This window comes from Balaenoptera physalus (genome assembly GCF_965194825.1).
Source record: "Balaenoptera physalus genome assembly, chromosome: 5".
Taxonomy (NCBI): domain Eukaryota; kingdom Metazoa; phylum Chordata; class Mammalia; order Artiodactyla; family Balaenopteridae; genus Balaenoptera; species Balaenoptera physalus.
In genome coordinates, this window is record NC_138884.1 from 132192462 (window position 1) to 132219575 (window position 27114).

Here is a 27114-nt window from a genome sequence, read left to right on the forward strand (position 1 = left end):
CCTAGGATGTCAGTTTTATGGATTTTGTTTCCTACTGCGGCTTTGAAAGTCAGCCAAGACTATTTCTCAGTCCATAAAACAGTTTCACTATGCTACTCCAGCTAGCTATCAGTGATCTGTGGAAATAAAGGGCAAAGGCAACATGAGTAATGGGTATCCAAAGAATTCCCTTCACCTAATCTTCAACATTAATTATAGCCACCAGTTTCTCTACAACAAGTAGCAAATTAGACCAGTATGAGTTTCACCTCTTTCTGTTTAATGGCACTTGACTAGATCAATACATTTCTGAATACAAGGAAAGGATATATGTATACAAATAGCTGATTCACTTCATTGTTCAGCAGAAACTAACAACACTGTAAACCAATTATACTCCAATTAAAAAAAAATAATGAATTAAATAACTTATGTGCTCCGTATTACCAACACAGAATTTTTAAACTAGAAAGACCTATATATATGTCTTATCTAATTTAACTCCCTCATTCATACATGCCAGTAATTATGAAATCCTCAAGGGAACGGTATCATCTTCATCCTCGTACCTCAGATGTCTAGCACAGCACCTAGCAGAGAAGGCACTCTCTGCTAAAACCCGGACATTTAGTTTTTGAATAAGGGAATGAAGCCTCAGAGAAACTAGAGATTAGGTTCACTCAGCTGGTTGTTAGCAGAGTATGATTTCACCATGTTTTAGTGTCATTTGTGAATGAATTTTATTTTAAAATTAAACACTGAGACTGTCTTTTGGAATTTTGTCACCTGCATTACGTTCATAGAAGCATCAACATCTTCATTATAAAGAATCATTTGTAAGCTTTGGAATACATTCACCTGTCAAAGAGCTCCAAAAAGAATTAAGGAAGTGCTAAGTGATGCCTTTTTCAAAAAAATTCAGTAGTTTTTGTACACACTAACTTTAAAAGTGAGTCTAGACTCACAAAACTTTGTCAGTTGTGCTAAGGGTACGGAAATGATCAATGTTCTTTTTAATGTAGCTGATAGCAACAGTATTCAAAGGATAATAGAGGATAGCAACAGTAATGAAGATCATGCTTATTAGATCAGTGACAAAACATTTTGAAAGACTATGTACGTCCTTCGTATACTAATTAATTTTGTAGAAAGATCACCATGTTACCCTCTGCCAGAAGGCCATTCAGTCACACTTACTTTACTGTAGGGGGATCAAATTGAGTCTTTTCTCAAGTAAGCAAGCATGCAAATCACTGGGTTCCAAATCCTATGTGCCTGTAGTCACAGAGCATTATAAATCAAGAGCCTGAGTCAGTATCCACCTATCCCCCACTTCCCCCCCGCGCCCCCCCCCCCAAAAAAAAGTTCATTTAGAATATACAAAAAGAGGATAGAAAAAACAGATGAAGAGAACTTCTTTCGGTATAGATCTAAGAAACCAGGGAAGTGGAGATTTTCTTCTCACTCTATTTCATTTCTGCATCTGAGCACACAGTCTTACAGTATATTCTGTTTTTTCTGTTTTAGAAGGTTTGCCGTTTTTTAAAAGGTTGTTTTTCAAGTATAAAAATATCTGAGAAAGTATAAAGGTCTTCTTATCTGGAAATTTTTGCTGTTCAAAATAATTTGTTCCTTGAGGACCCTGAGGAGCCAAATTATCACTACATTTGAACAGCTAATGAAAATGAAAAGAATTCTCATTACCAGTGTATAGCAGTCTCCTGCTAATACATCTTGTATAAACAAAGTGTCTTTTAGTAGTTTATTTATCAGGCTCACTGTTTTGGGCATAGTTATGAAGGGCTTAAGAGGAGTAGTTTTTATCTTAGAATTATGTTGGTGGCTTTCATAGAAGAATTTAAGGAAGTTTGATACTTTCTACCATGTTTTAAGTAAAGCTAAGTAGAGAACTGGCAATGTGAATCTGCATATATCTACTGACCTGTGCTATCCTGGCTTCTGAAAATCTTCAATCATATATCACGTTCATGCTTTATTTCAGTAACGTTTATGTGCCAGACACTCCATTTTCAGTTTAATTTGTTAGGGTAACTTGTAAAAGGTTATAGAGATCTCTTCATTAAGCCAGGTATACTGGTGATAATTATAATGATAATGCTTATAACTGTTATCTATTGACATTTCCTTTGTGCTAAGTATCAGGCTAGATCCTTTATACATTTTATTTAATTTTGAGGGTGGTATGAGTCTTTCCATGTTTGATTGAGAAAACTGAGTCTCAGAGAGGTTAAGTAACTCTTCCACAAGATTACACACAAAAAAAATGGTAAGGCTTACTAATTGAACCCAAGCTTACTGATTATCAAAGCTCTTTCCTAAATTCAAAGCAAGCTTCCCAATGAGTACTAATCAATGAAGATTTTACTGGAATGATTTTAAAACCTTTATGTTGTATAATCATATATTATAATTACTATAGAACTTTAGTTTTCATTGTCACCATTTCTAGATCTATGGTACTTAAGAAAATGACACATGTTTAGAAGCATTTTCTCTGCTTTAATTTTTAGCTTGAATAAGTTTGAACTTGCATGAATTAATTTTCCTTATTTTTCTTTTGTTGGATTATGTTTATAACAATAACCTGGGGACATCCAGGATTGTGAAAAAAATCCTTTCAAAAAATTGCTTTTGGCAGAGGGTAAATTGAACTGTGAGTTTAAGAATCACTTGTTTCTCTAATACTGTGTTTGAGTCAAAACTATACAAATGTAGTGAGTGTTGCCTATGTTAGCTTGGAATTTTTACTGGGAAATCATGGCATGATGGAAAAATACATACTTTTATGTCATTTTCTGTGTTAACACTTTATACAAAGCTTCAGTTATTCAGAGCACATGCAGCTTACACAGCTCTAGGACAGCATGTGAAGATAACTCATTATATATGTCTGTCTGCTTTTATAGGGTATGTTGTTAATCTAAAATAATTTATTTACTATTAGGTTCAAGCTGAATATAGATCATAATCTGACAGCATAGTTTATCGTGAAGTGGTCAGCTAGAATATTCAAGGCATTATTGATTCTTGACATGCATCAAATGATTTTTGCTTTCACTTTCTGAGTTTCTTGGCATATATTTCTGAATATTACTAAGCCATAAAAAAGAATGGAATAATGCCATTTGCAGCAACATGGATGGACCTAGAGATTTATCATACTAAGTGAAGTAAGTCAGAGAAAGACAAATATCATATGATATTGCTTATATGTGGAATCTAAAAAAAAAAAAAAGATACAAATGAACTTATATACAAAACAGAAATAGACCCACAGACATAGAAAATGAACTTATGGTTACCAAAGGGGAAAGGGAGGGGAGGGAGTTTGGGATTAACATATACACACTACTATATATGGAATAGATAACCAACAAGGACCTACTGTATAACACAGAGAACTATACTCAATATTTTTGTAATAACCTATAAAGGAAAAGAATCTGAAAAAGAATGTTACACATATAAATAATAAATAATACAAAATATATAAGTATATATATAAAACTGAATCACTTTGGTGTATACCTGAAACTAACACAACATTGTAAATCAGTTATACATGAATTAAAAATTTTAAAAAACCCAAAAATACCCCAGAACTAGTCTTCCATGTGATTTTATTTTTCATGGATTATAACTTGCTTAAGTATTTGTTCTCTTGCTGGACTTTTCAAATATATAAAAATTGTCTCTCCTTTAAATTTTTTTTTTTATTTTAAAGAAGTGTCTATCAAGGAGCCAGAACTGTAATTATTGTTCCCATAGTGTTATCATCTTCAAGGTATTTGATCAGAATATAATTCATATTCTTCCTGAACTTTAGAAAAACAGGGAAAATAAAAAATAAATATTGTATCTGTTTCCTCCTGCCCCAAACTCATTTTCCTTTAGGTGGTTATACTCACTGCTTCAAGGAAAACCAGCTCCTTCACAAGTATGTAGGTTTCCTAATCATGGCAATTCATTTTAAAAGAAATTCACATTGGGCTTGTCAGGATCAGGTAAAGAAAGAAAAAGCAAACTAGGACCTGGAACACTTGTATGTATTCTTAACATTTTCAGTGAGTGAACAGTATCTATGCAAACAGATGGCCTCATAAAATCTACAGTTTCTCTCATTAGGGAAGTTGATACTTAGGACTCAGAAGTATCATGTTTGTAACTCTTTTAATTTTAACCACTGTACAGAAATCATTTTGCAAAGAAAACTTTTTTGTTGATCACTTTAAATGTTGATCACAGACTTTTTATCTTTAGTTAGTAATAATTTTATTGGCTTTAGATTTGAGAATCCCGAGTCCATTCTTGATGCCTTCGATTATTTTTGATGATTTTGGGAAATTCTCAGGTTGTGTTTCCTGAGATATGGCTTCTATTTGATTCTCTCACTTCTCTCCTTATGAGACTGCAGTTACACATTTCTTAGGCTTTCCACTGGGTTCTATATGTATTTTTACTATTTTCATTCTTTTTTTCTCTTTGTGCATCAGTTTGGATATTTTCTACTGACGTGCCGTCCAGTTCAAGGATCCTGTGTTCTGTTGTGTTTAATCTACTATTACATTCATCTTTTTAATTCTTAATTTTAGTTATTATAATTTTTAGGTTTAGAATTTTTCTTATGGATCCCAGATCACTGCAGAAATTCATCATTTTTCTATTTCTGTGTTTTTGTTTTGTTTTTTTACTACAATTCAGGTGAATTTTTGTTTTTATCATCTCAGTCCCATCCCTGTCCAGATTACATGCTAATTTAACATTGTTTCAGATTCTAATTCCCTAGCATCCTTCCTCTTCTTAAGAGGAAACTAAAAGGAAGAATGGATAAAGGCTAAATGATAGTCTAGAAAAATATTTTCCTATTTATCTTTTTATTTGTAGGATATAGGGTTTTGAGGAATGGGTGAATTAGGGATGTATATATTCAATGTTATGCTTTTGTTGATAACATTGTATCTTGGGCTTAATTGTTCCATTTCTTTTGTGGACTCCATATCTAATGCTTGTTGTTGGGTTCAGTGTCTAAAGCGATTATGGTAATGGTTATTTTTCTATTCGTGAAATGTTTTACCCATTCTTAACTTTAGATTAGTTTATGTCAATAGAATGTGGTGGTGTGTCAGTGTGCTTTCAGCATCTAAAAATAGCATTTAAAAAGCCCCTTAATTTTTTTTTTCTTACCTATGACTTAAATTCAAAATGAAAGACAGTTGTATAGTTTTTGTTTTTGTTTCCCCTGATAAGCTCTCATGTAAAAAGTGCTTGTAATGAAGCTTAAATGTGACATCCTTTCATCTTTAAATCTGTTATTTTCTACAGTGATTTATGTTCAAAACATTAATCCAAGTTTATAAGATACTGAAATACTGTTCAAATTATATGATGAAAATTTTTGTAAATTTGGAATGCCTTTAAATGTATTCAAATATTTTGTTTTATAAAGTTTGAAGAGTTAAAACCAATATTTGTATTTTAATAATCATAAATCTGTGTTATTTGTTAAACTTACTCATTTTTTAGCCTCCTAACATCATTGTTTAATTTTTCTTTCAAATGTTACCACGTAGGAAAGTTTGTATTGAATGGTGCTCAGATTCAGTACTAGCCCTGGCTAAACCTAACTTTGATAACTATAAGATTGCTCTCCTTTCTATAAAAGATTCTAAATGTTCTATATAGTATGATCATTCATGGTTATAAGTTAGAGCCACTTCTTCATTACTGATGGGGTACATCAGTTAATCTTAATCTAGTTCTATTTAGTTACGTTTATTCTGTCCAAGTTCTCGATTTAAACTGAAAGCAAATGTTATCCAGAGTTCTTGAATCAGTCTTTCAGGAACTATTCTGTTACTTATTTTGGAAAAGCAAATGAATGTGGAGTTTTCTTTCTCCCTGCTAGACTCTAAGGTCCTTGAGGAAGTAGGGACTGCCATCTTAATGTTTTCATTCCCATTTCCTAAAGCCGTGTCTGGCCTGCTAGGCAGTGAATGTTTATTGAATAAATGAGTTGAATTGAATTGAATGAATTGTTGCACTTTGTAATAAAATTACCCCCCTCATTTTTCCTCTCATTCTTCTCTCACCTTACCACAATGATGTTGGCCTAATCTGAAACAAAACCTAGTAGCTATTTTTTTTTACTTCTCAGCAAGTTCAGCTAATACATTCATACTTACCAGTAAGACATCTAGCAGTCTTACTAATTCACTGGAGGAAGAAGGGAGAGTGTACATAATATAGCTAAGGATGGGTTCTGACATTATTTGAATATAGTTCCTATTAGGAGAAGGCAAAGCAAGCACTGGCACACATAAGATTTAGATGTGGCATGGACCCAGGATTTTTTCTTTTGATGGAAGTATGCCATTCACTTGAAGCTATTTAGTTATGTTACACAAATTCCTTTAGGTAGGTCACAAAAATTAGAACTTTATCATTATCTAGTAATGCTGTTAGGTTAATATATTTTTTTGGTGTATGTGTAACTCTCTCCAGGGCTAGGTAGTATAACATTCCTATGGGGATTCACTCTACTCTCCTTGCTGGCATATTTTCTGAGGAGTTATTCGATGTAATTCTTATCTTTGTGCCTCTGTAGTGAAGTGTTTTTGTCCTCTAGCTACTTTCAAGATTTTTTCTTTATCTTTGATTTTCTATTGTTTGAATATGATATGCCTAAGTGTAGCTTTTTGGCATTTTTCCTACTTGATGTTCTCTGGGCTTCTTGGATCTTGGTGTCAGACATTAATTTGGGGAAATTCTCAGTCATTATGGCTTCAGATAGTTTTTCTATTCTACCTGTCTTCTCCTTTTGGTGTTTCAGGTACACATATATTACATATTTTGTTGTTGCCCACGGTTCTTGGATTTTCTTTTCTGTTTCTTTTTTCTTTTTGTTTTTCTTTTTTACTGTTTTCTTCAGTCTTTTTTTCTCTTTCCTTTTCCGTTTTGGATGTTTCTATTGACTCATACTTAAGCAGAGAGATTCTTTCCTCAGCCATGTCTAATCTGCTAATGAGCCCAATAAAGGCATTCTTTATTTCTGTTATAGTGTTATAACAACCTTAGAATTCCTTTTGAGACTTAGAATTTCCATTTCTCTGCTTATGTTGCCCCTTTCTTGTGTGTTGTCTACTTTGTCCACTAGAGCCCTTAGCATATTAGTCATAGTTTTAAAAAATTACTGGTGTGATAATTCCAGCATTCCTGCTGGTTCTCTGGTCCTCATGCTTGCTCACTTTCTTCCAACTGTGTCTGTTTGCCTTTTAGTATGCCTTATAGTTTTTTCTTGATAGACATGGTTTACTGGGTAAAAGGAACTGTGGCAAATAGGCCTTTAGAAATATAGTGGTAAGTGAGGACACAGTGAGGAGGTGTCAGTTACCAGCCCGGGGAAAAGAGTCCTCACCTGACCATGCCGGCCTCTTGATCTTACCAGCCTCCAGACTGTGAGAAATGAACTTGTGTTGTTTATAAATCACCTAGTCTGTGGTATTTTGTTATAGCAGCCTGAACGGATTAAGGTACCTGTGATCTCACGTTTCTGAGGGGTCTAAAAAGAATTGTTAATTTTTCAGTTTATAGAGCTTTTTACTTGTTATTAGGAGGAAGTAGAGCCTTCTAAGATTCTTATATACTGGACTGGAAAACATACCAAAACTGCCCTTTTGTGATCTGTTTTCTATATTATAGCTGCTGTAGTCCTCAAAAACATAAATCTGATCTTGTCATGTCTCTACTTGAAACTTCCCATCAACTTTAGGACAAAATCCAAACTTAGTAATTTGGATAATAAAGCCTTTGTCATCCAGCCTTGGTTTTATCTTTCTCTGCTAATAGTTTACATTTTTACATTACTGCTATGCTGTGCTACTCTGAACTGTTTTCCATTTTCAGTGTTCTGTATTCTCTCTCTTCCCTATCTTTTTCTTTGCTGGTCTGGCCCCCACTCATTTTTCAGGTCATAGGTTAGAAGCCATCACCTCTGGACAGCCCACCTTGACTCTCCCAAGACCTGTTCGTGTGACCTTCCTTTGCCCCTTGTAGTGTAGGATCACAACTAATTAGCAAAGTAGATACAATTAAAGGCCTTGGATGTAATCTGTTGGCATCCTTAAATACTTACCTGCTTGTAGTCATCATGAAGGAGCCCATAGAGCTTTTGCTAGCAATGTTCCTATCTAACATTTGGAAAAGTTATATTTTGAAGTGTTTTTGGAAAGATATATAATCTATTTATTCAAAATGTTCAATCTTAAGTAGACTCAGATCAGCAAATCCATGCACCAGCCAATTGGTTACTTGCAGGAATTAATGTTAACCAAGACAAATCTCAGTGGCTTCCCAGATGCTCCTTGCTTGGTCCCAAACTTTTTGACATTGGGAAGGACCATTTAATAAATTGACAGTGTAATTTATATAACAACCTGGAAGGACCAACCATTTAATTTAATTGACAGTATGATTTGTGTAACATCATGTATGTCTGATTAGTGTGAGTTCGAGGCTACTCTCCTTTGTTTCAAGTTTTTGAACTTGTAATGCACACTGAGATCTAAATTCTTTTATTTAGAAATCCTGATTACCTTATTATTAAATATGTGATGATTATACTAAGGTGTACTTGCTGTCATGGGTGCTAAGACAAAGGTATGAGGTGTGTCTCATCTATCCTCTTTCCCTCTTCTCCCCCCCTCCCACTCTCAACTGCATCTGATTGAATTTATATGTTTAATATACTTACAATGCTGTTTCACTCTGTAATTGTCCACCTAGATGTTTATTATATATTTCCCAATTCTGAACAGAGCTTAGTAAATCCCAGCTAGTGCTAATGAGAACTATTATTGTGGGGCCTTGATTGTGTAATATCAGGGTTTTGTTCACTATTAAGACCTGTTGAGTTTACTTCTTAAAAATCAATATTCAGTAATTTTTTGTGATCAAGGAAATGAGATTAAATTAAGGTGTAGTTTGTTCAGGAGTAGCTTTGTAATTGACCTGGTGCATGAACAAAAGGAACAAAATAAAATGGTTTTTTTTTTTCCCCGTTTCTCCAGATATGGGTATTGTGATGACCCCCTACTTGCTGATGTGTTTCTAAAATATTCTTAATATTTTAAAATATCAAGATAGGTCAGAAATATCCCGTTTGCTATAGGTTTGTAAAGAGTTTTCTGTCTCGCATAGGCTTTAAGGTTCATGTGAGAATGAGTCTGTACCTTATTCATTTTTTTATTCCCAATTCCTGTCAGTTTATTTGCCATATAAAATGTAAATATCGATTAAGTTAAATAATTACGTATCTGATGAACTTTTAAAAATAATCTTATATCTTACTTCCCAGATCTTTTATATTTGACACTCTTAGCATTTCATTATTGGAGAGAAAATAATCATGGTTGTTGATGGAGGAAAAGAAATGATTTAATATAGTTAGTTCTTGGATCTAATTCAACAAGTAATGAATTCTGAAGCATGCATTTTATGTTTTGAAAAAGACAATGTTTCTTGTTATAGAATATATGATCTTTTAAAAATAGTAGAGTATTTGGGGATAGATAAACAGATTTTTAAAACTTTTTTAAAAAAAATCAGTTCATCAGGTGCTGGGAATGTAGCCGATCGTGTTTTGGCTCAGCTCTTGACAGAAATGGATGGCATCGAACAGTTAAAGGATGTGACAATCCTGGCAGCTACTAACCGTCCAGATAGGATAGACAAGGTAAGAAAGAAGGCAGTCTGGGCATTTTAAAATCAAGAACTGGATCGTTTGATTATGTTGGGGATTTTTGGTTTTTGGGTTTTTTTTCTGTCAAATTACTTTCTAATCAGTTTGTCATTTAGAGGATGCTGAAAGATTAAACTAAAGGAAATGAAGATAACTGAGAAAAGATTTTGTTTATGTTTTTATTACTTATGTTTGGTATTAATGAAACTATTTTGTAACCCCTTGAGTTTTCCCTCCCCCATTGTTGCATTAAATTCTTAGTATATTTCCCTAGAGTATTTAAGTTCTGGAATTCTTTTTGTGTTTCATCTGATTTATTTTGAGAAGTTTTTAACATTTTCATTCATATTAAGGTAAGCTTCCGGCCATTTACTACTAGTTAGACTCGAGTTATTTTCAACAACTTTCTAGAAGTCCTGGCCTATCACTTGCTTTCAGAGTATTTAGAATAAAAATGACAATAGATTTTTTTTCTCTTAAGAAGTTACTTAGGCTTAAATTAAGCTACATAGGTGCAAAATTAACACTTTCAAGCTATTGCTACCACTACTTTTCCCCAAGTCATATTTTAATAAATGAGTTTACTTAACTTTTAAGTGCCTAATTTATACTTAATGATCTAAACTGAGCGTAAAAATTTACTCCCAGGGCGTGAACCAGTTTCTCTTTTTTTTGTTGCTGTTATTGCCTCATGTCCATGACCTTATGAGCTCCTCCCTCCCTGTGCACATATATACAGACTTTCAGTTTTAACAATGGGATTTTGAAAGAAATCATCTTTTTGAAGATATGAAAGGAGGTTTTATGTGGGAAGGTATTTTGCTGTGGGATAAAGTCCCTTGGTCAAATGCAAGTAAGAAAACTTTGAACCTTAATAAGTTAAATTGTGCCCTTTCTGCTGCAGTGTTTTACAAGAAGCTAGGTAAGTTGTGAGCATTTGTAGGATCTGGGTGGGTGCCCAGACATCTCTGATGTCTATAAAAAAGATAGAATTGTGTGTGTCTTAACAAGAATTATAGAAAGTGCTGAAAGAGACCTTAAAGATTACCTAATCCCACCTTTTGGTTTCAATGAATCCAAGAATCATCTTTATCCAGGTAAATATACATTGTATTTTTATGACATTTGTCTCCTGGTTACCCCATGGCTAATGAGCTCTAAAATTTCTTAGGTTTTTTTCTCTACAACGTCTAATCTAATAGTGACCTTCTTTGGTTTCTTAATATTGTATGTCTTTGATGTTAGACACATTTCTTGAAGTAGGACTTTGGGCTTATAGTAAACTTCTTGGGTTCTTCTAAATCAAGCTGTATGATTTAGCTTGTTTAGTGCTTGTATTAATTTTGTCTTGCTGTGTAACAGATTACCTCGAATTTAACAGCTTCACACAATACTCATTTATTAGTGGTTTCTGTACGTAGGTCAAAATCTGGGTGTGGCATGATGGAGTTGTCTGCTCAGGGACTCAACAAGGTGTTGGCCGACCGTTCTCATCAGGAGCTGATATTCCTCTTCTAAGCTCACGTGATTGTGGCAGAATTCACTTATTGTGACTGTAGACCTAAGGACTAAATTTCCTTACTAGATGTCAGCTGGGGGCCACTCTCAGGTCCTAGAGACCCACATACATGGTCCCTTCCATCTTCAAAGACAGCAATGGAGAATCTCCATCATATTTTATCCATCTTACGCTTTAAATTACTATTGCTAGAAAAAGCCTAGTCTCTTTTGAAGTCTCACCTGATCAAATTAGGCCCACCAAGGAAAATCTCTCTACTTTCAAGTCAGCTGGTTCAGGATCTTCATTACATTTGCAAAAGCCCTTCCCAATAGCATCTAGTCCAACATTTGATGGAATAACTGGGAGAAGGTGTGTGTCTAGCAGAGGACCAGAATCTTGTGGCTGAGCAGAATTCTTTCTACTACAGTGCTCTTCAGCTTCTTCCCCAACCCCTATATGAGTTCTCTTCTGGGCACTAAGAACAACTTCCAACTTTCACAGAGACCAACTTATCTTTGCCAGTCATTTGATTGGCTACAAACCTGCTCCTTTGAAATGTCCTTTTCTGTGGATTCTATCTTTTCTCAGATGGAGCATTTCTCTGCCTTGCCTTGTCCAGATATATCTTTCTTCAAGTTATACATATAATCTCTCTTAAAATAGAAAAGGATAAATGAATTTAAACTCCTTTATTTAAAGGATACATTTTTCATGTTCTTTATATGTATAACACGTAGTAAGCCTATTATTTAATACAGTAGAATTGTTGACTTACCTCTTTTGCTTACTTTTCCCTCTGTAAGACATAGATTGAACCCCAACTGTTGTATTTTGCAGTAAGGTGAAATTTATCCTAGGTTTTACCTGTACCTGATACAAAAGACCCCAAGAAATTTTTAATATAAACCTAGAGATAATAAGTTATCTTGGGCCACTCTAAGGTTTTGGACCTTTTTTCAGCCTCATCTTAGAATACGTCAAAACCCCAAAGATAATGGTAGATGACTTCCGTTCTTTTTGGGATACTTTAGTCTGTGGATATCTTGGCTCTCTTGGAGAAAATGATTAACTGGATTTTGGGCAGAACTTGTCTCCGAAGGTGGGAGATTGAAGGGATGGAAGTGGTTCTTTTTTACATTTCTTTTTGCATTGTTTTTAATATGTTTCTTGCTTGCTAATAATACTTGCCTTAGAAGGCAGATGCTGTGTTTTATTTATATCAACTCATAAGTGACAGTCTCCAATATCACAGTTTGAGAAATTAAAGTTTGGAAAATATCTTGCCAAAATTCTAGTCATATTTTTGATCTTTTATAAAATGTTACCTTTAATACCTTGGTTCTCAAACCGCCTAATTGTCCAAAATAAGTGTTTTAAGTACCAATATTATTACACACTGGTAACATCTTTTGACTGATTAACTTTTGCTTCAGGAGGCTTCAGAGAGAAGTGCAAACATATACAAACACACACATATATATATGTGTATTTATATGTATGCTTGTATGTTTGTGTATATGCATGCATCATATATATATACACATGTACATACATTGATTAGTTTTTAAAATTAGGAATCCACCAGCTAATCTTGGATGAGCACATTTAAATTAAGATATTGAAAGTGTTTGTAATTAGATACAAAGACTTAATTTTCTAGGTCAGGGGATCTAAAGGCCTTTTTAATTTACTATTCAAATTTTTCAAAATTTATAATGTTTAATTTGTAATAGATGAAATAATATAATTATGACTGGCAGTGAAACATAAAATTGGTAAATGGAAAAAGTATTTTTAAGTGGTAAAACAGTGCCTTCAGGGTCATCAAATGATATGCTATGCTTTCAAGTACAACTTTGAATTTAGTACATTGAACCGTGGTCTAAATTCTGCATATGTTCTGTAATTGTACAAAAAACACTACTTTAAATAATCAGTGATTTTTGTAAAAAATATTTTAATCATTTTCTATTTCAGGTAGAGTTCCATATTCATGTGTAGTGTGAATTTTTTGTTAACTGTACTTCTGTTATTACTCAGATGGTATAAACTGTATCAGAAGTATATTTTCTGGACTTTTTTCTCTGAACTATTATACAGCATTATTTGTGTATTGTTTAATAGCACTATAAAAAAAGTTTCAGCACATGTGTGACTAGAACATGGTGTTCAAACTGTGCCCTGAATGTGCCGTTAGAAACAAAGCAGTCTTAAGAGATGATTTTTTTTAAAAAAAACAACTTCCTGTTATGAAATGAATAGACATAGTTTTCACCACCTGTCTTGTCTGGAGGAAACGGTAGTAGGAAGAGAATAGGCAACAGGAGAATTAAAGTAAATTTCCTGTGCTGATACTGAAAGGTGGAGATTTTGTTTTTGGCTTAAAACTGGAAAGAAGAAGGACTGTTCTAGTGTGAAAGAAATAATGCATTTAGTCTAACTTTGGCTATATTTAATTCAGGTGTTTGGCCTTGTAAATTAGCTAGCTTACTTTACAGTCCTTTTGCCTGTTAACCCACAACCTCTATGTCATGATGACCTTAAGTTAGTATATTGGAACGGAGAGAATTCTTGGACTGTCAGAGGAGTGAAATTGATATCATTATGTGACCCATATGTTGTACATTTTTAGTGTCTGTTTTGGAAAATATTTCAGTTTCATATAGTCTGGGGAAACTAAAGCTGGAGTTTCCGGGGGCTTCAGCAAGGGAAGTGAGACACATAGCTCAAGAATCACATTATCCTACTTCCTGCTATGTCATATTTACATGTCAAACACAATAGCTGTAATGTAGCACACTAGGCTGAGTAAAGTGATTGCTTGGGGTCTCCAGTGGTATCCTGAAGTCTCCATAGACCTTTTACCCCCCTACCCTCCTCCTTCAGCTTATAGATAAGTGAAGAGAAGTTACATCCTTAAGAGTCCATTTTGCATAAGAATGACAGGATATGAAGGACAGATGAAGATTAATGAGATTGTGATGTCAAGTAGTTACATTGTCTTTAGGTTGATGATGGCCTGGATTTCCACAGCATCAGGAGACTTTAGAGCAGCAAACAACTAAATTATTTTTGATGCCCAAGTAATAGTTAAAAGCCTGGACTCTAGGAGTGTATATTATTCTTTGTTAGGCTATTGCTTACATGGCCCCTTTTAGGAGAGTATAGTGTTCAATCCATGGTATTTCATGCATTTGTGTTGAATATTAAGGAAGAAATGATCATGTCTTCTTATCCTAGTGTTAAACAAGCTTCAAAATTGTTTAATTTTATGAATATTTTAAAATGTAGTCCCTTTGGTTACTTTTAGTACTGATGCTTGGTATATAATAGGCTCTCAATAATGATTACTATTGTAATTATTATCTCTAGCCTGAAACCTGGTTTTCTTATAATAGTAAATTTGTAGAATTTTTAAAATTCTGCTTTAAGCCATCCATGGAATAGATTGCTCGATTTTTTGTAAGTTTTGTAGAGGTCTTGAGTAATTCAGTGTTCAGAATTATTTTCTAACTTAGTATGTTTAACTCATGGAAGTTATAAACTGGCATTATTTTCCTTCCAGTTTTTCTGGAAGATGGGTTGATGGGTTAAATATGGCAATATTTTTATTTCTTAAATACTATAAAAGTTGATTTTATTGATTGCTTTGTAACATGGAAAAAATTAGCATGTTTAGAAATGTCAGCAAATGAGAAGCTAAATATATGTAGCTTCCAATTTTAAATGAATTGTGTTCCAAAAATACCTTCAGACAGGTTAAAAATATGTTTGTGAATGGTTTTCCTCCCCACCCTTCCTAGTTATAAATTAAAGGTCCCATTCATCTATTATTGCTGTTCTCAGCTAAGTCAGTACTAAAAAACAAGCTGCTTGATCTAAGAAACATTAAAAGTTTAAATGAATCATAATTCTTTACTTTCCTGTGAATATTTAAGGAAGGGATGCTTATTGATCTTTTATATTTATCAAAATGATGTGGAGAGTCTTAGGGTGTTAGAAGGTGAGCCACAGTGTGGTCAGACTTGGGCTACTGCTTCCAAGGTCATCTTCCAATTTCAGCTTTACCATCATTTTACAGGACTGTTAGAAGTAGTTTTATTATTGTTGCTGAGTGTTTGTTTCTTTTTTGTTTTTTAAAATGCCAAGTGTTTTCACTATATCTATTATGGTAGCAACTGTAAGGGTTTCAGCTTCGGGAAAGGCGTGTTGGAATTTGGTCAGAGGTTGTATGCATATGTGGGTCATATTTCATTTAGAAGTTAAGATAAAGACTGTCTGTCCCAGGGGTCAGCAAACTATGGCCTGTGAGCCAAATCTGACCCATCAACTGTTTTTCTACATCCCATGAGCTAAGAATGGTCTTTACATACTTAAATGGTTGGGAAAAAAAGATGATTTAGTGACATGTGAAAATGATGTGAAATTCAAATTTTGGGCCTCATAAATAAAGCTTTATTGGTATATAGTTACACTAATTTTTGATGTATTGTCTGTGACTGCATTTGTACTACTGTAGTAGAGTAGTTACAGTAGAGACCTATGGCCTATAAAGCCTAAATTATTTACCATTTGGACCTTTGCAGAAAAAGTTTACTGACCATTGATCTATCCTTGTAAGCTTTTAGCAGTTTCCTAAAGTCTCTAATGTCTGCTGTTCACACATGAGCCACAAAATTTTTCTAAAGATTGTTTAAATATATTTACTGCATAAATTTTCTGAAGATAAATTATATATAAGTCAATAATATCATGCTGAGCTTGAAATAAACCAATAGTAGTAGGAAGGCTGTATTAACTTCTTGTTCTTTAAAATACCTTCAATCTCTTCTTGAACATTTTTTAATACTTAATCTTTTAAAATACATTTTCTTGGACTAAATAATTATTTTTCCAACTGAATGACTTACCAAAATCCATAAATACAGAAATGAAGTTTTTTATTATATGAAAAAATAGCAAATATTTATTCATGACACCTCAGTCTTATAGTTGCATTGGTTTTTTTGCTTTTTATAATTGTGAGTTGAATACTCTTTGTAGTGTTTTTCATCATTGAGATTTTCAGGCTAGATATTTAAATTTTGAGGAGTTAAGAGCCTATGTTTATATATTTGATAGTAAATAATATTTGGTTATGTCACCATGCAAAAAGGAGTATGTTTAATCTTCTTTTAGAGAAAGAGTAATAACATAATAAAATACATATTGTCCTTGATACACAAATTCTAAAAGAAATTAATTTTTTCAAGATGGGGATGCTTCTACACAAGGTGATACCTTCAAGACCAGGAGAGAGGTAGCTATTTCACCTAATTCATAGAAACAAACAGAAAGTCAAAGCAAAATGAGGAGACAGGAATATATTCTAAAAGAAAGAAAATGATACAACCCCGGGCAGGGTTGGGGAGGGGGGCTAATGAAAGAGAGATAAGTCATTTACCTGATAAAGAGTTAAAAGTAATGGTCCTAAAGATGCTCACTAACTTGGGACAGGAATGGAGGAACACAGTGAAAACTTCAACAAAGAGTTAGAAAATATAAGAAAGAACCAACCAGAGCTGAAGAATACACTTAATGAAGTGAAAAATACACTAGAGAGAATCAACAACAGATTAGATAATACAGAAGAACAGATCAGTTATCTGAAATACAGAATAGTGGAAATCACCCAATCAGAACAGCAAAAAGGAAAAAGAATTTTTAAAACTGAGGATACTTTGAGAGACCTCTGGAACAACATCAAGCATACTAACATTTGCATTATAGGGTAAGAAGACATGATCATTTCTTCCTTAATAGTCAACACAAATGCATGAAATACCATGAATTGAACAGTGTACTCTTCTAAACAGGGCCATGTAAGCAGTAGCCTAACAAAGAATAATATAAACTCCTAGAGTTCGGGCTTTTAACTGTTATTTGGGCATCAAAAATAATTTAGTTGTTTGCTGCACTAAAGTCTCCTGATGCTGTGGAAATCCAGGCCATCATCCATCTAAAGATGAATAGTTTCCTAACCTGGGAAAGGAAACAGATGTTCAGGTCCAGGAAGCACAGAGTCCCAAACAAGATGAATCCAAAGAGATCTATACCAAGATACATTGTAACTAAAATGGCAAAAGTTAATGATAATGAACATTTTAAAGGCAGCAAGAGAAAAACAACTACAGTTGACCTTTGAACAATGCAGGTTTGAACTGCAAGGGTCCACTTACATGCAGATATTTTCTAATAGTAAATACAACAGAATTATATGGTCTGTCCTTGGTCGAATCCATGGATGGGGAGGAACCATGCATACTGAGGGCTGAGTATAAGTTATACACAAATTAACCCCCATGATGTTCAAGAGTCAACATATAGTCATAAGACCATCAGCTGATTTTTCAGCAGGCACTTTGCAGGCCAGAAAAGAGTGGTGTGATATATTAAATGTGCTGAGAGGAAAAAACTTAGAACCCAAGAATACTGTACCCAGCAAAGTTACCATTTACAAGTGAAGGAGAAATAAAGAGCTCTGAAGACAAGCAGAAACTCAAGGAGTTAATCACCACTAAAATGGCCTTACAAGAAATGCTAAAGGGTCTTCTTTAAGCAGAAAACAAAAGGTCATAACTAGAAATAAGAAAATATATGAAAGAAAAAAATCTCACTGGTAAAGGCAAGTATATGTCAAATGCAGTGTGTCCGCCACTTAAAAAGCTATTATGAAGGTTAAAAGAAAAAAGTAGTAAATTCAACTATAACTATAGTGAGTAGTTATCAGATACACAAAATTAAAAGCTGCAAATATGACATCAGAAACATAAAACATGGTGGGGGGAGTTAAAATGTAGTGCTTCTAGAATGAATTTGACTTACGTGACTATCAGCTTCAAACAAATAGCTATATAAATAGGCTGTTATAAATGAACCTCATGGTAACCACAAATCAGAACCCTACAGTAGATACATAAAAAATAAAGAGAAAGGAAATCAAACATTATCACACCACAAGGCAAGAGACCAAGAGAAGACAGATACAGAGAAGAACTACAAAAACAACTAGAAAACAATTAAAATGTCAGTAAGTACATACACTCACTTTAAATGTAGATGGGCTAAACGCTCCAATCAAAACACATACGGTGGCTGAATTAAAAAAAAATGATGCACCCCTATGCTGCCTACAGGAGACTCACTTCAGATCTAAAGACACACACAGACTGAAATTACAAGGATAAAAGAAGGTATTCCATGCAAATGGAAACAGAGAGAAAGCTGGGGTAGCAATAGACGTATCGGACAAAATCGACTTTAAAACAAAGATCCTAACAAAGGACAAAGACGGGCATTACAAAGTGAAAAAAGAGTCAATTTAAGAAGAAGATACATTTGTAAATATTTATGTACCCACCATAGGAGCATCTAAATATGTAAAGGAAATATTACTAGACATAAAAGGAGAAATTGATGGTAATACAATAATAGTAGGGGTCTTTAATACCCCACTTACATCAACAGATAGATCATACAGACAGAAAAATCAATAAGGAAACAGTCGCCTTAAATGGCACATTAAATCATATTAAATTAATTGACAGATACACAACATTCCATCAAAAACATCAGAATACACATTCAAGTGTGCATGGAACATTCTCCAGAATAGATTACATGTTAGACCATGAAACAAGTCTTAATAAATTTAAGGAAGGTGACCTTCAAGATGGCAGAGGAGTAAGACGTGGAGATCACCTTCGTCCCCACAAATACATCAAAAATACATCTACATGTGGAACAATTCCTACCAAACACCTACTGAACGCTGGCAGAAGACCTCAGACTTCCCAAAAGGCAAGAAAATCCCCACGTACCTGGGTAGGGCAAAAGAAAAAAAAACAGAGACAAAAGAATAGGGATGGGACCTGCACCTCTGGGAGGGAGCTATGAAGGAGGAAAAGTTTCCACACACTAGGAAACCCCTTCACTGGCAGAGATGGGGGGTGGGTGGGAGGAAGTTTTGGAGCCACGGAGGAGAGCGCAGCAACAGGGGTGCAGAAGGCAAAGCAGAAAGATTCCATCGCAGAGGATCGGTGCTGACCAGCACTCACCAGCCTGAGAAGCTTGTCTGCTCGCCCGCCGGGGCAGGTGTGGGCTGAGAGCTGAGGCTTGGGCTTCGGAGGTCAGACCCCAGGGAGAGGACGGGGGTTGGCTGCATGAAGACAGCCTGAAGGGGGCTAGCACCACAGCTAGCTGGGAGGGAGTCTGGGAAAAAGTCTGGACCTGCCAAAGAGGCAAGAGACCATTGTTTCGGGGTGTGTGAGGAGACGAGATTCCTTCCCCATGTGCCCACAGAAGGCAGAGCACCACCTAAGCAAGCTCCACAGACGGGCACGAACTGCGGCTATCAGCTCAGACCTCCAGAGACGGGTATGGAGCGCTAAAGGCTGCTGCTACCAAGTATCCTGTGTGCAAGCACAGGTCACTACCCACACGTCCCCACCCCCCACCCCCACCCCCAGGAGCCTGTGCAGCACGCCACCGCCAGGGTCCTGAGATCCAGGGACAACTTCCCTGGGAGAGTACATGGCACACCTCAGGCTGTTGCAGTGTGATGCCAGCCTCTGCCGCTGCAGGCTCACCCCACATCCCAATTATGATTACCGTACTCCTCCTTCTCCCCGGCCTGAGAGAGCAAGAGAGCCCTAATCAGCCGCTGCTTTAACCCCTTCCTGTCTGGGTGGGACCACATGCCTGTGGGCGACCTACACGCAGAGGCAGGGCCAAATCCAAAGCTGAACCCCAGGAGCTGTGCAAACAAAGAAGTGAAAGGGAAATTTTTCTGTGCTGCCTCAGGAGCAGCAGATTAAATCCCCACAGTCAACTTGATAAACCCTGCATCTGTGGATACTTGAATAGACAACCAGTGTTCCCAAAATGGAGGCAGTGGACTTTGGGAACAACTGTAGACTTGGGGTTTGCTGTCTGCGACTGATTTGTTTCTGATTTGTATGTTTATCTTAGTTTAGTTTTTAGTGCTTGATACCATTGGTGGATATGTTTATTGGTTTGGTTGTTCTCTTTCTTCCTTCCTTCCTTCCTTCTTTCTTTTTTAAATTTTATTAATTTTATTTTATTTATTTATTTATTTTTTTTAACTTAAAAAAATTTTTTTTCTTCCTTTTTGTTCTTCCTTTTCTTCTGATCTGTGTGGCTGACAGGGTCCTGGTGCTCCGTCCAGGTGTCAGACCTGAGCCTCCCAGCTGGGAGAGCCGAGTCCAGGACACTGGACCACCAAAGACCTCCCAGCCCCATCCATGTAATGTAAATCAGCAAGAGCTATCCCAGAGATCTCCATCTCAACACTAAGACCCAGCTCCACCCAATGTCCAGCAAGCTCCAGTGCTGGGTGCGCCATGCCAAACAACTAGCAAGACAGGAACACAACCCCACCTATTAGCAGAGCGGTTGCCTGAAATCATACTAAGTTCAGACACCCCAAACTCACCACTGGACATGGCCCTGCCCACCAGAAAGACAAGATCCGGCCCCACCCACCAGAACACATGCACGAGTCCCCTCCACCAGGAAGCCTACACCTTGAGCCTACAGCCTGAACCAACCTCACCCACTGACACCAAAAACAGATGGGAACTACGAACCTGTGGCCTGCAAAAAGGAGACCCCAAACACAGTAAGTTAAACAAAATGAGAAGACAGAGAAATACGCAGCAGATGAAGGAGCAAAGTAAAAACCCATCAGACCAAACAAATGAAGAGGAAATAGGCAGTCTACCTGAAAAAGAATTCAGAGTAATGATAGTAAATATGATCCAAAATCTTGGAAACAGAATGGAGAAAATACAAGAAACGTTTAACAAGGACCTAGAAGCACTAAAGAGCAAACAAACAATGCTGAACGACACAATAAATGAAATTAAAAATTCTCTAGAAGGGATCAATAGCAGAATAACTGAGGCAGAAGAACGGATAACTGACCTGGAAGATAAAATAGTGGAAATAACTGCCGCAGAGCAGAATAAAGAAAAAAGAATGGAAAGAATTGAGGACAGTCTCAGAGACCTCTGGGACAATATTAAACACACCAACATTTGAATAGTAGGGGTCCCAGAAGAAGAAGAGAAAAAGAAAAGGTCTGAGAAAATATTTGAAGAGATTATACTTGAAAAATCCCCTAACATGGGAAAGGGAATACTCAATCAAGTCTAGGAAGCGCAGAGAATCCCATACAGGATAAATCCAAGGAGAAACACGCCAAGACACATATTAATCAAACTACCAAAAATTAAATACAAAGAAAAAATATTAAAAGCAGCAAGGGAAAAGCAACAAATAACATACAAGGCAATCCCCATAAGGTTAACAGCTGATCTTTCAGCAGAAACTCTCTGCAAGCCAGAAGAGTGGTAGGACATATTTAAAGTGATGAAAGGGAATAACATCCAACCAAGATTACTGTACTTAGCAAGGATCTCATTCAGATTTGACAGAGAAATTAAAATCTTTACAGACAAGCAAAAGTTAAGAGAATTCAGCACCACCAAACCAGCTTTACAACAAATGCTAAAAGACCTTTTCTAGGCAGGAAACACAAGAGAAGGAAAAGACCTACAAAGACAAACCCAAAAAGATTAAGAAAATGGTAATAGGAACATACATATTGATAACTGCCTTAAATGTAAATGGATTAAATGCTCCAACCAAAAGACATAGACTGGCTGAACGGATACTAAAACAAGACCCTTATATATGCTGTCTACAAGAGACCCACTTCAGACCTAGGGACATGTACAGACTGAAAGTGAGGGGATGGAAAAAGATATTCCATGCAAACGGAAATCAAAAGAAAGCTGGAGTACCAATTCTCATATCAGACAAGATAGGCTTTAAAATAAAGGCTATTAAAAGAGACAAAGAGGGACACGACATAATGATCAAGGGATCAATCCAAGAAGAAGATATAACACTTGTAAATATTTATGCACCCAACATAGGAGCACCTCAATACATAAGTCAAATGCTAACAGCCATAAAAGGGGAAATCGACAGTAACACAATCATAGTAGGGGACTTTAACACCCAACTTTCACCAATGGGAAGATCATCCAAAATGAAAATAAGTAAGGAAACACAAGCTTTAATGACACATTAGACAAGCTGGACTTAATTGACATTTATAGACCATTCCATCCAAAAACAACAGAATACACTTTCTTCTCAAGTGCTCATGGAACATTCTCCAGGATAGATCATATCTTGGGTCACAAATCAAGCCTTGGTAAATTTAAGAAAATTGAATTCATATCAAGTATCTTTTAGGCCACAGTGCTATGAGACTAGTTATCAATTACAGGAAAAAAACTGTAAGAAATACAAACACATGGAGGCTAAACAATACGCTACTAAATAACCAAGACATCACTGAAGATATCAAAGAGGGATTAAAAAAATACCAAGAAACAAATGACAATGAAAACATGACGACCCAAAACCTATGGGATGCAGCAAAAACAATTCTAAGAAGGAAGTTTATAGCAATACAATCCTACCTCAGGAAACAAGAAATATCTCAAATAAACAATCTTACACCCAAAGCAGTTAGAGAAAGAAGAATAAAAAGAACCCAAAGTTAGCAGAAGGAAAGAAATCATAAAGATCAGATCAGAAATAAATGAAAAAGAAATGAAGAAAACAGTAGCAGAGATCAATAAAACTAAAAGCTGGTTCTTTGAGAAGATAAACAAAATTGATAAACCATTAGTCACACTAATCAAGAAAAAACGGGAGAAGACTCAAATCAATAGAATTAGAAACGAAAAAGGAGAAGTGACAACTGACGCTGCAGAAATACAAAGGATCATGAGAGATTACTACTAGCAACTCTATGCCAATAAAATGGACAACCTGGAAGAAATGGACAAATTCTTAGAAAAGCACGACCTTCTGAGACTGAACCAGGAAGAAATAGAAAATATAAACAGACCAGTCACAAGCACTGAAATTGAGACTGTGATTTAAAATCTTCCAACAAACAAAAGCCCAGGACCAGATGGCTTCACAGGCGAATTCTATCAAACATTTAGAGAAGAGCTAACACCTATCCTTCTCAAACTCTTCCAAAATATAGCAGAGGGAGGAACACTCCCAAACTCATTCTACGAGGCCACCATTACTCTGATACCAAAACCAGACAAAGATGTCACAAAGAAAGAAAACTACAGGCCAGTATCACTGATGAACATAGATGCAAAAATCCTCAACAAAATACTAGCAAACAGATCCACATTAAAAGGATCATACACCATGATCAAGTGGGGTTTATCCCAGGAATGCAAGGATTCTTCAATATACGCAACTCAATCAATGTGATACACCATATTAACAAATTGAAGGTAAAAACCATCTGATCATCTCAGTAGATGCAGAAAAAGTTTCCAACAAAATTCAACACCCATTTGTGATAAAAAACTCTCCAGAAAGTAGGCATAGAGGGAACTTACCTCACATAATAAAGGCCATATATGACAAACCCACAGCCAACATCATTCTCAATGGTGTAAAACTGAAACCATTTTCTGTAAGATCAGGAGCAAGACAAGGTTGCCCACTCTTACCACTATTATTCAACATAGTTTTGGAAGTTTGGGCCTTGACAATCAGAGAAGTATAAGAAATAAAAGGAATCCAAATCGGAAAAGAAGAAGTAAAACTGTCACTGTTTGCAGATGACATGATACTATACATAGAGAATCCTAAAGATGCTACTGGAAAATAAATTTGGTAAAGTAGCAGCATACAAAATTAGTGCACAGAAATCTCTTGCATTCCTATACACTAACAACGAAAAATCTGAAAGAGAAATTAAGGAAACACTCCCATTTACCACTGCAAGAAAGATAATAAAATACCTAGGAAAAAACCTACTGAAGGAGACAGAATACCTGTATGCAGAAAACTATAAGACACTGATGAAAGAAGTCAAAGATGATACAGACAGATGGAGTGATATACCATGTTCTTGGATTGGAAGAATCAACATTGTGAAAATGGCTATACTACCCAAAGCAATCTACAGATTCAGTGCAATCCCTATCAAACTACCAATGGCATTTTTCACAGAACTAGAACAAAAATTTTCACAATTTGTATGGAAATACAAAAGACCCCGAATAGCCAGAGCAATCTTGAGAAAGAAAAATGGAGCTAGAGGAATCAGGCTCCCTGACTTCAGACTATACTACAAAGGTACAGTATTCAAGACAGTGTGGTACTGGCACAAAAACAGAAATATAGATCGATGGAACGGGATAGAAAGCCCAGAGATAAAGCCACACAGATATGGTCACCGTATCTTTGACAAAGGAGGCAAGAATATACAATGGAGAAAAGACAGCCTCTTCAATAAGTGGTGCTGGGAAAACTGGACAGCTACATGTAGAAGAATGAAATTAGAACACTCCCTAACACCATACACAAAAATAAACTCAAAATGGATTAAAGACCTAAATGTATGGCCAGACACTATAAAACTCTTAGAGGAAAACATAGGCAGAACACTCTATGACATAAATCACAGCAAGATCCTTTTTGACCCACCTCCTGGAGAAATGGAAATAAAAACAAAAATAAACAAAGGGGACCTAATGAAACTTAAAAGCTTTTGCACAGCAAAGGAAAGCATAAACAAGATGAAAAGACAACCCTCAAAATGGGAGAAAATATTTGCAAATGAAGCAACGAAAAAAGGATTAATCTCCAAAATATACAAGCAGCTGATGCAGCTCAATATCAGAAAAGCAAATAACCCAATCCAAAAATGGGCAAAAGACCTACATAGACATTTCTCCAAAGCAGATATACAGATTGCCAACAAACACATGAAACGATGCTCAACATCACTAATTATTAGAGAAATGCAAACCAAAACCACAATGAGGTATCACCTCACATCAGTTACAATGGCCATCATCAGAAAATGTACATAGAATAAATGCTGGAGAGGGTGTGGAGAAAAGGGAACCCTCTTGCAGTGTTGGTGGGAATATAAATTGATAGAGCCACCATGGAGAAGAGTATGGAGGTTCCTTAAAAAACTAAAAACAGAACTACTGTATAACCCAGCAATCCCACTATTGGGCATATGCCCGAGAATCCATAATTCCAAAAGATGCATGCACCCTAGTGTTCACTGCAGCACTATTTACAATAGCCAGGACATGGATGCAACCTATGTGTCCACTGACAGATGAATGGATAAAGATGATGTGGCACATATATACAATGGAATATTACTCAGCCATAAAAAGAACCGAAATTGAGTTATTTGTAGTGAGGTGGATGGACCTAGAGTCTGTCATACAGAGTGAAGTAAGTCAGAAAGAGAAAACCAAATACCGTATGGTGACACATATATATGGAATGTAAAAAAAAATGGTTCTGATGAACCTAGGGGCAGGACAGGAATAAAGATGCAGACGTAGAGAATGGATTTGAGGACACGGGAAGGGGGAAGGGTAAGCTAGGATGAAGTGAGAGCGTGGCATTGACGTATATACACTGCCAAATGTAAAATAGATAGCTAGTGGGCCGCAGCTTCATAGCACAGGGAGATCAGCTTGGTGCTTTGTGACCACCTAGAGGGGTGGAATAGGGAGGGTGGGAAGCAGGCTCAAGAGGGAGGGGATCTTTGTGTACATGTAGCTGATTCACTTTGTTATATAGCAGAAACTAACAACATTTTATAGCAGTTATACTCCAATAAAGATGTTAACAAATTAAAAAATGAATAAATTTAAGAAGATTAAAATCATATCAAGCATCTTTTCCGAGCACAACAGAATGCAAACAGAAATGAATTACAGGAAAACTGGAGAAAATAGACACATGGAGACTGAACAACATGCTACTAAGCAACAAATGGGTCAATGAAGAAATCAAGGAGGAAATGAAAAAATAACCTTGAGACAAATGAAAATAGAAACACAACTTTCCAAAATCTGTTGGACTCAGCAAATGTAGTCTAAGATGCAAGTCTATAGCAATACAAGCCTACCTCAAGAAACACAAAAAATCTCAAACAATCTTCACACCCAAAGGAACGAGAAAAAGACAAAGTGCACAGTCAGTAGAAGAAGGAAGTAATAAAGATCAGAGCAGAAATAAATGAAATAGAGACTTAAAAAACAATAGAAAAGATCAATGAAACCAAGAGCTATTTCTTTGAAAAAATAAAATTCCCAAACTTTTAGCTAGAATCATTATGAAAGAAAGAGGGCCCAAATAAAATAAAACTAGATATGAAAGAGAACTTACAGCTAGTACCATGGAAATACAAAAAGTCATAAAAAATTGCTACAATTACACTACAACAAATTGGACACCCCACAGGAAATGGACAAATTCATAGAAACATGCAATCTTCAAAGGCTTAGATGGCAAGAATTTAAAAATTTGAATGGACTGATTAGTAGTAAAGAACTTGAATCATTAATTGAAAAAGTCCCAACAAACAAAAGTGTAGGATCAGATGGCTTCACAGGTGAATTCTATCAAACATTTAAAGGAGAGGTAATACGTATCCTCAAAGTATTCCAGAATAATTGAAGAGGAAGGAATGCTCTTAGACTCATTCCACAAGGTCAGCATTAATTACCCTGATACCAAAACCAAAGATACAACAAAAAAAGAACATTACAGATCAACATCCATGGTGAACATAAATGCAAAAATTCTGAATAAAATATTGGCAAACCAAATTCAGCAACACATTAAAAGGAACGTACACATTGATCAAGTGGGATGCATTCCAGGGATGCAAAGATGGTTCAATATCTGCAAGTCAGTCAAAATAGTATACCATATTAGCAAAACA

General features: G+C 35.6%; 1 protein-coding gene across 6 annotated transcripts in view; it reads left to right on the forward strand.

Moving 5' to 3' along the window:
• Positions 1-27114, forward strand: part of AFG2A (AFG2 AAA ATPase homolog A) — a 331452-nt gene that overhangs the window by 98736 nt on the left and 205602 nt on the right. For 4 of the 6 annotated variants that reach the window (XR_014263917.1, XM_082462783.1, XM_082462781.1 and 1 more), the window contains exon 14: positions 9604-9730. The exons of the other annotated variants lie outside the window; for them this stretch is intronic. Coding sequence is in view for 3 of the 4 variants with exons in the window: in XM_082462783.1 (XP_082318909.1) it covers positions 9604-9730 (127 nt within the window). In the remaining variant the exon portion in view is untranslated. The remainder of the gene's footprint in view (positions 1-9603; positions 9731-27114) is intronic. 6 annotated transcript variants of the gene reach the window in all.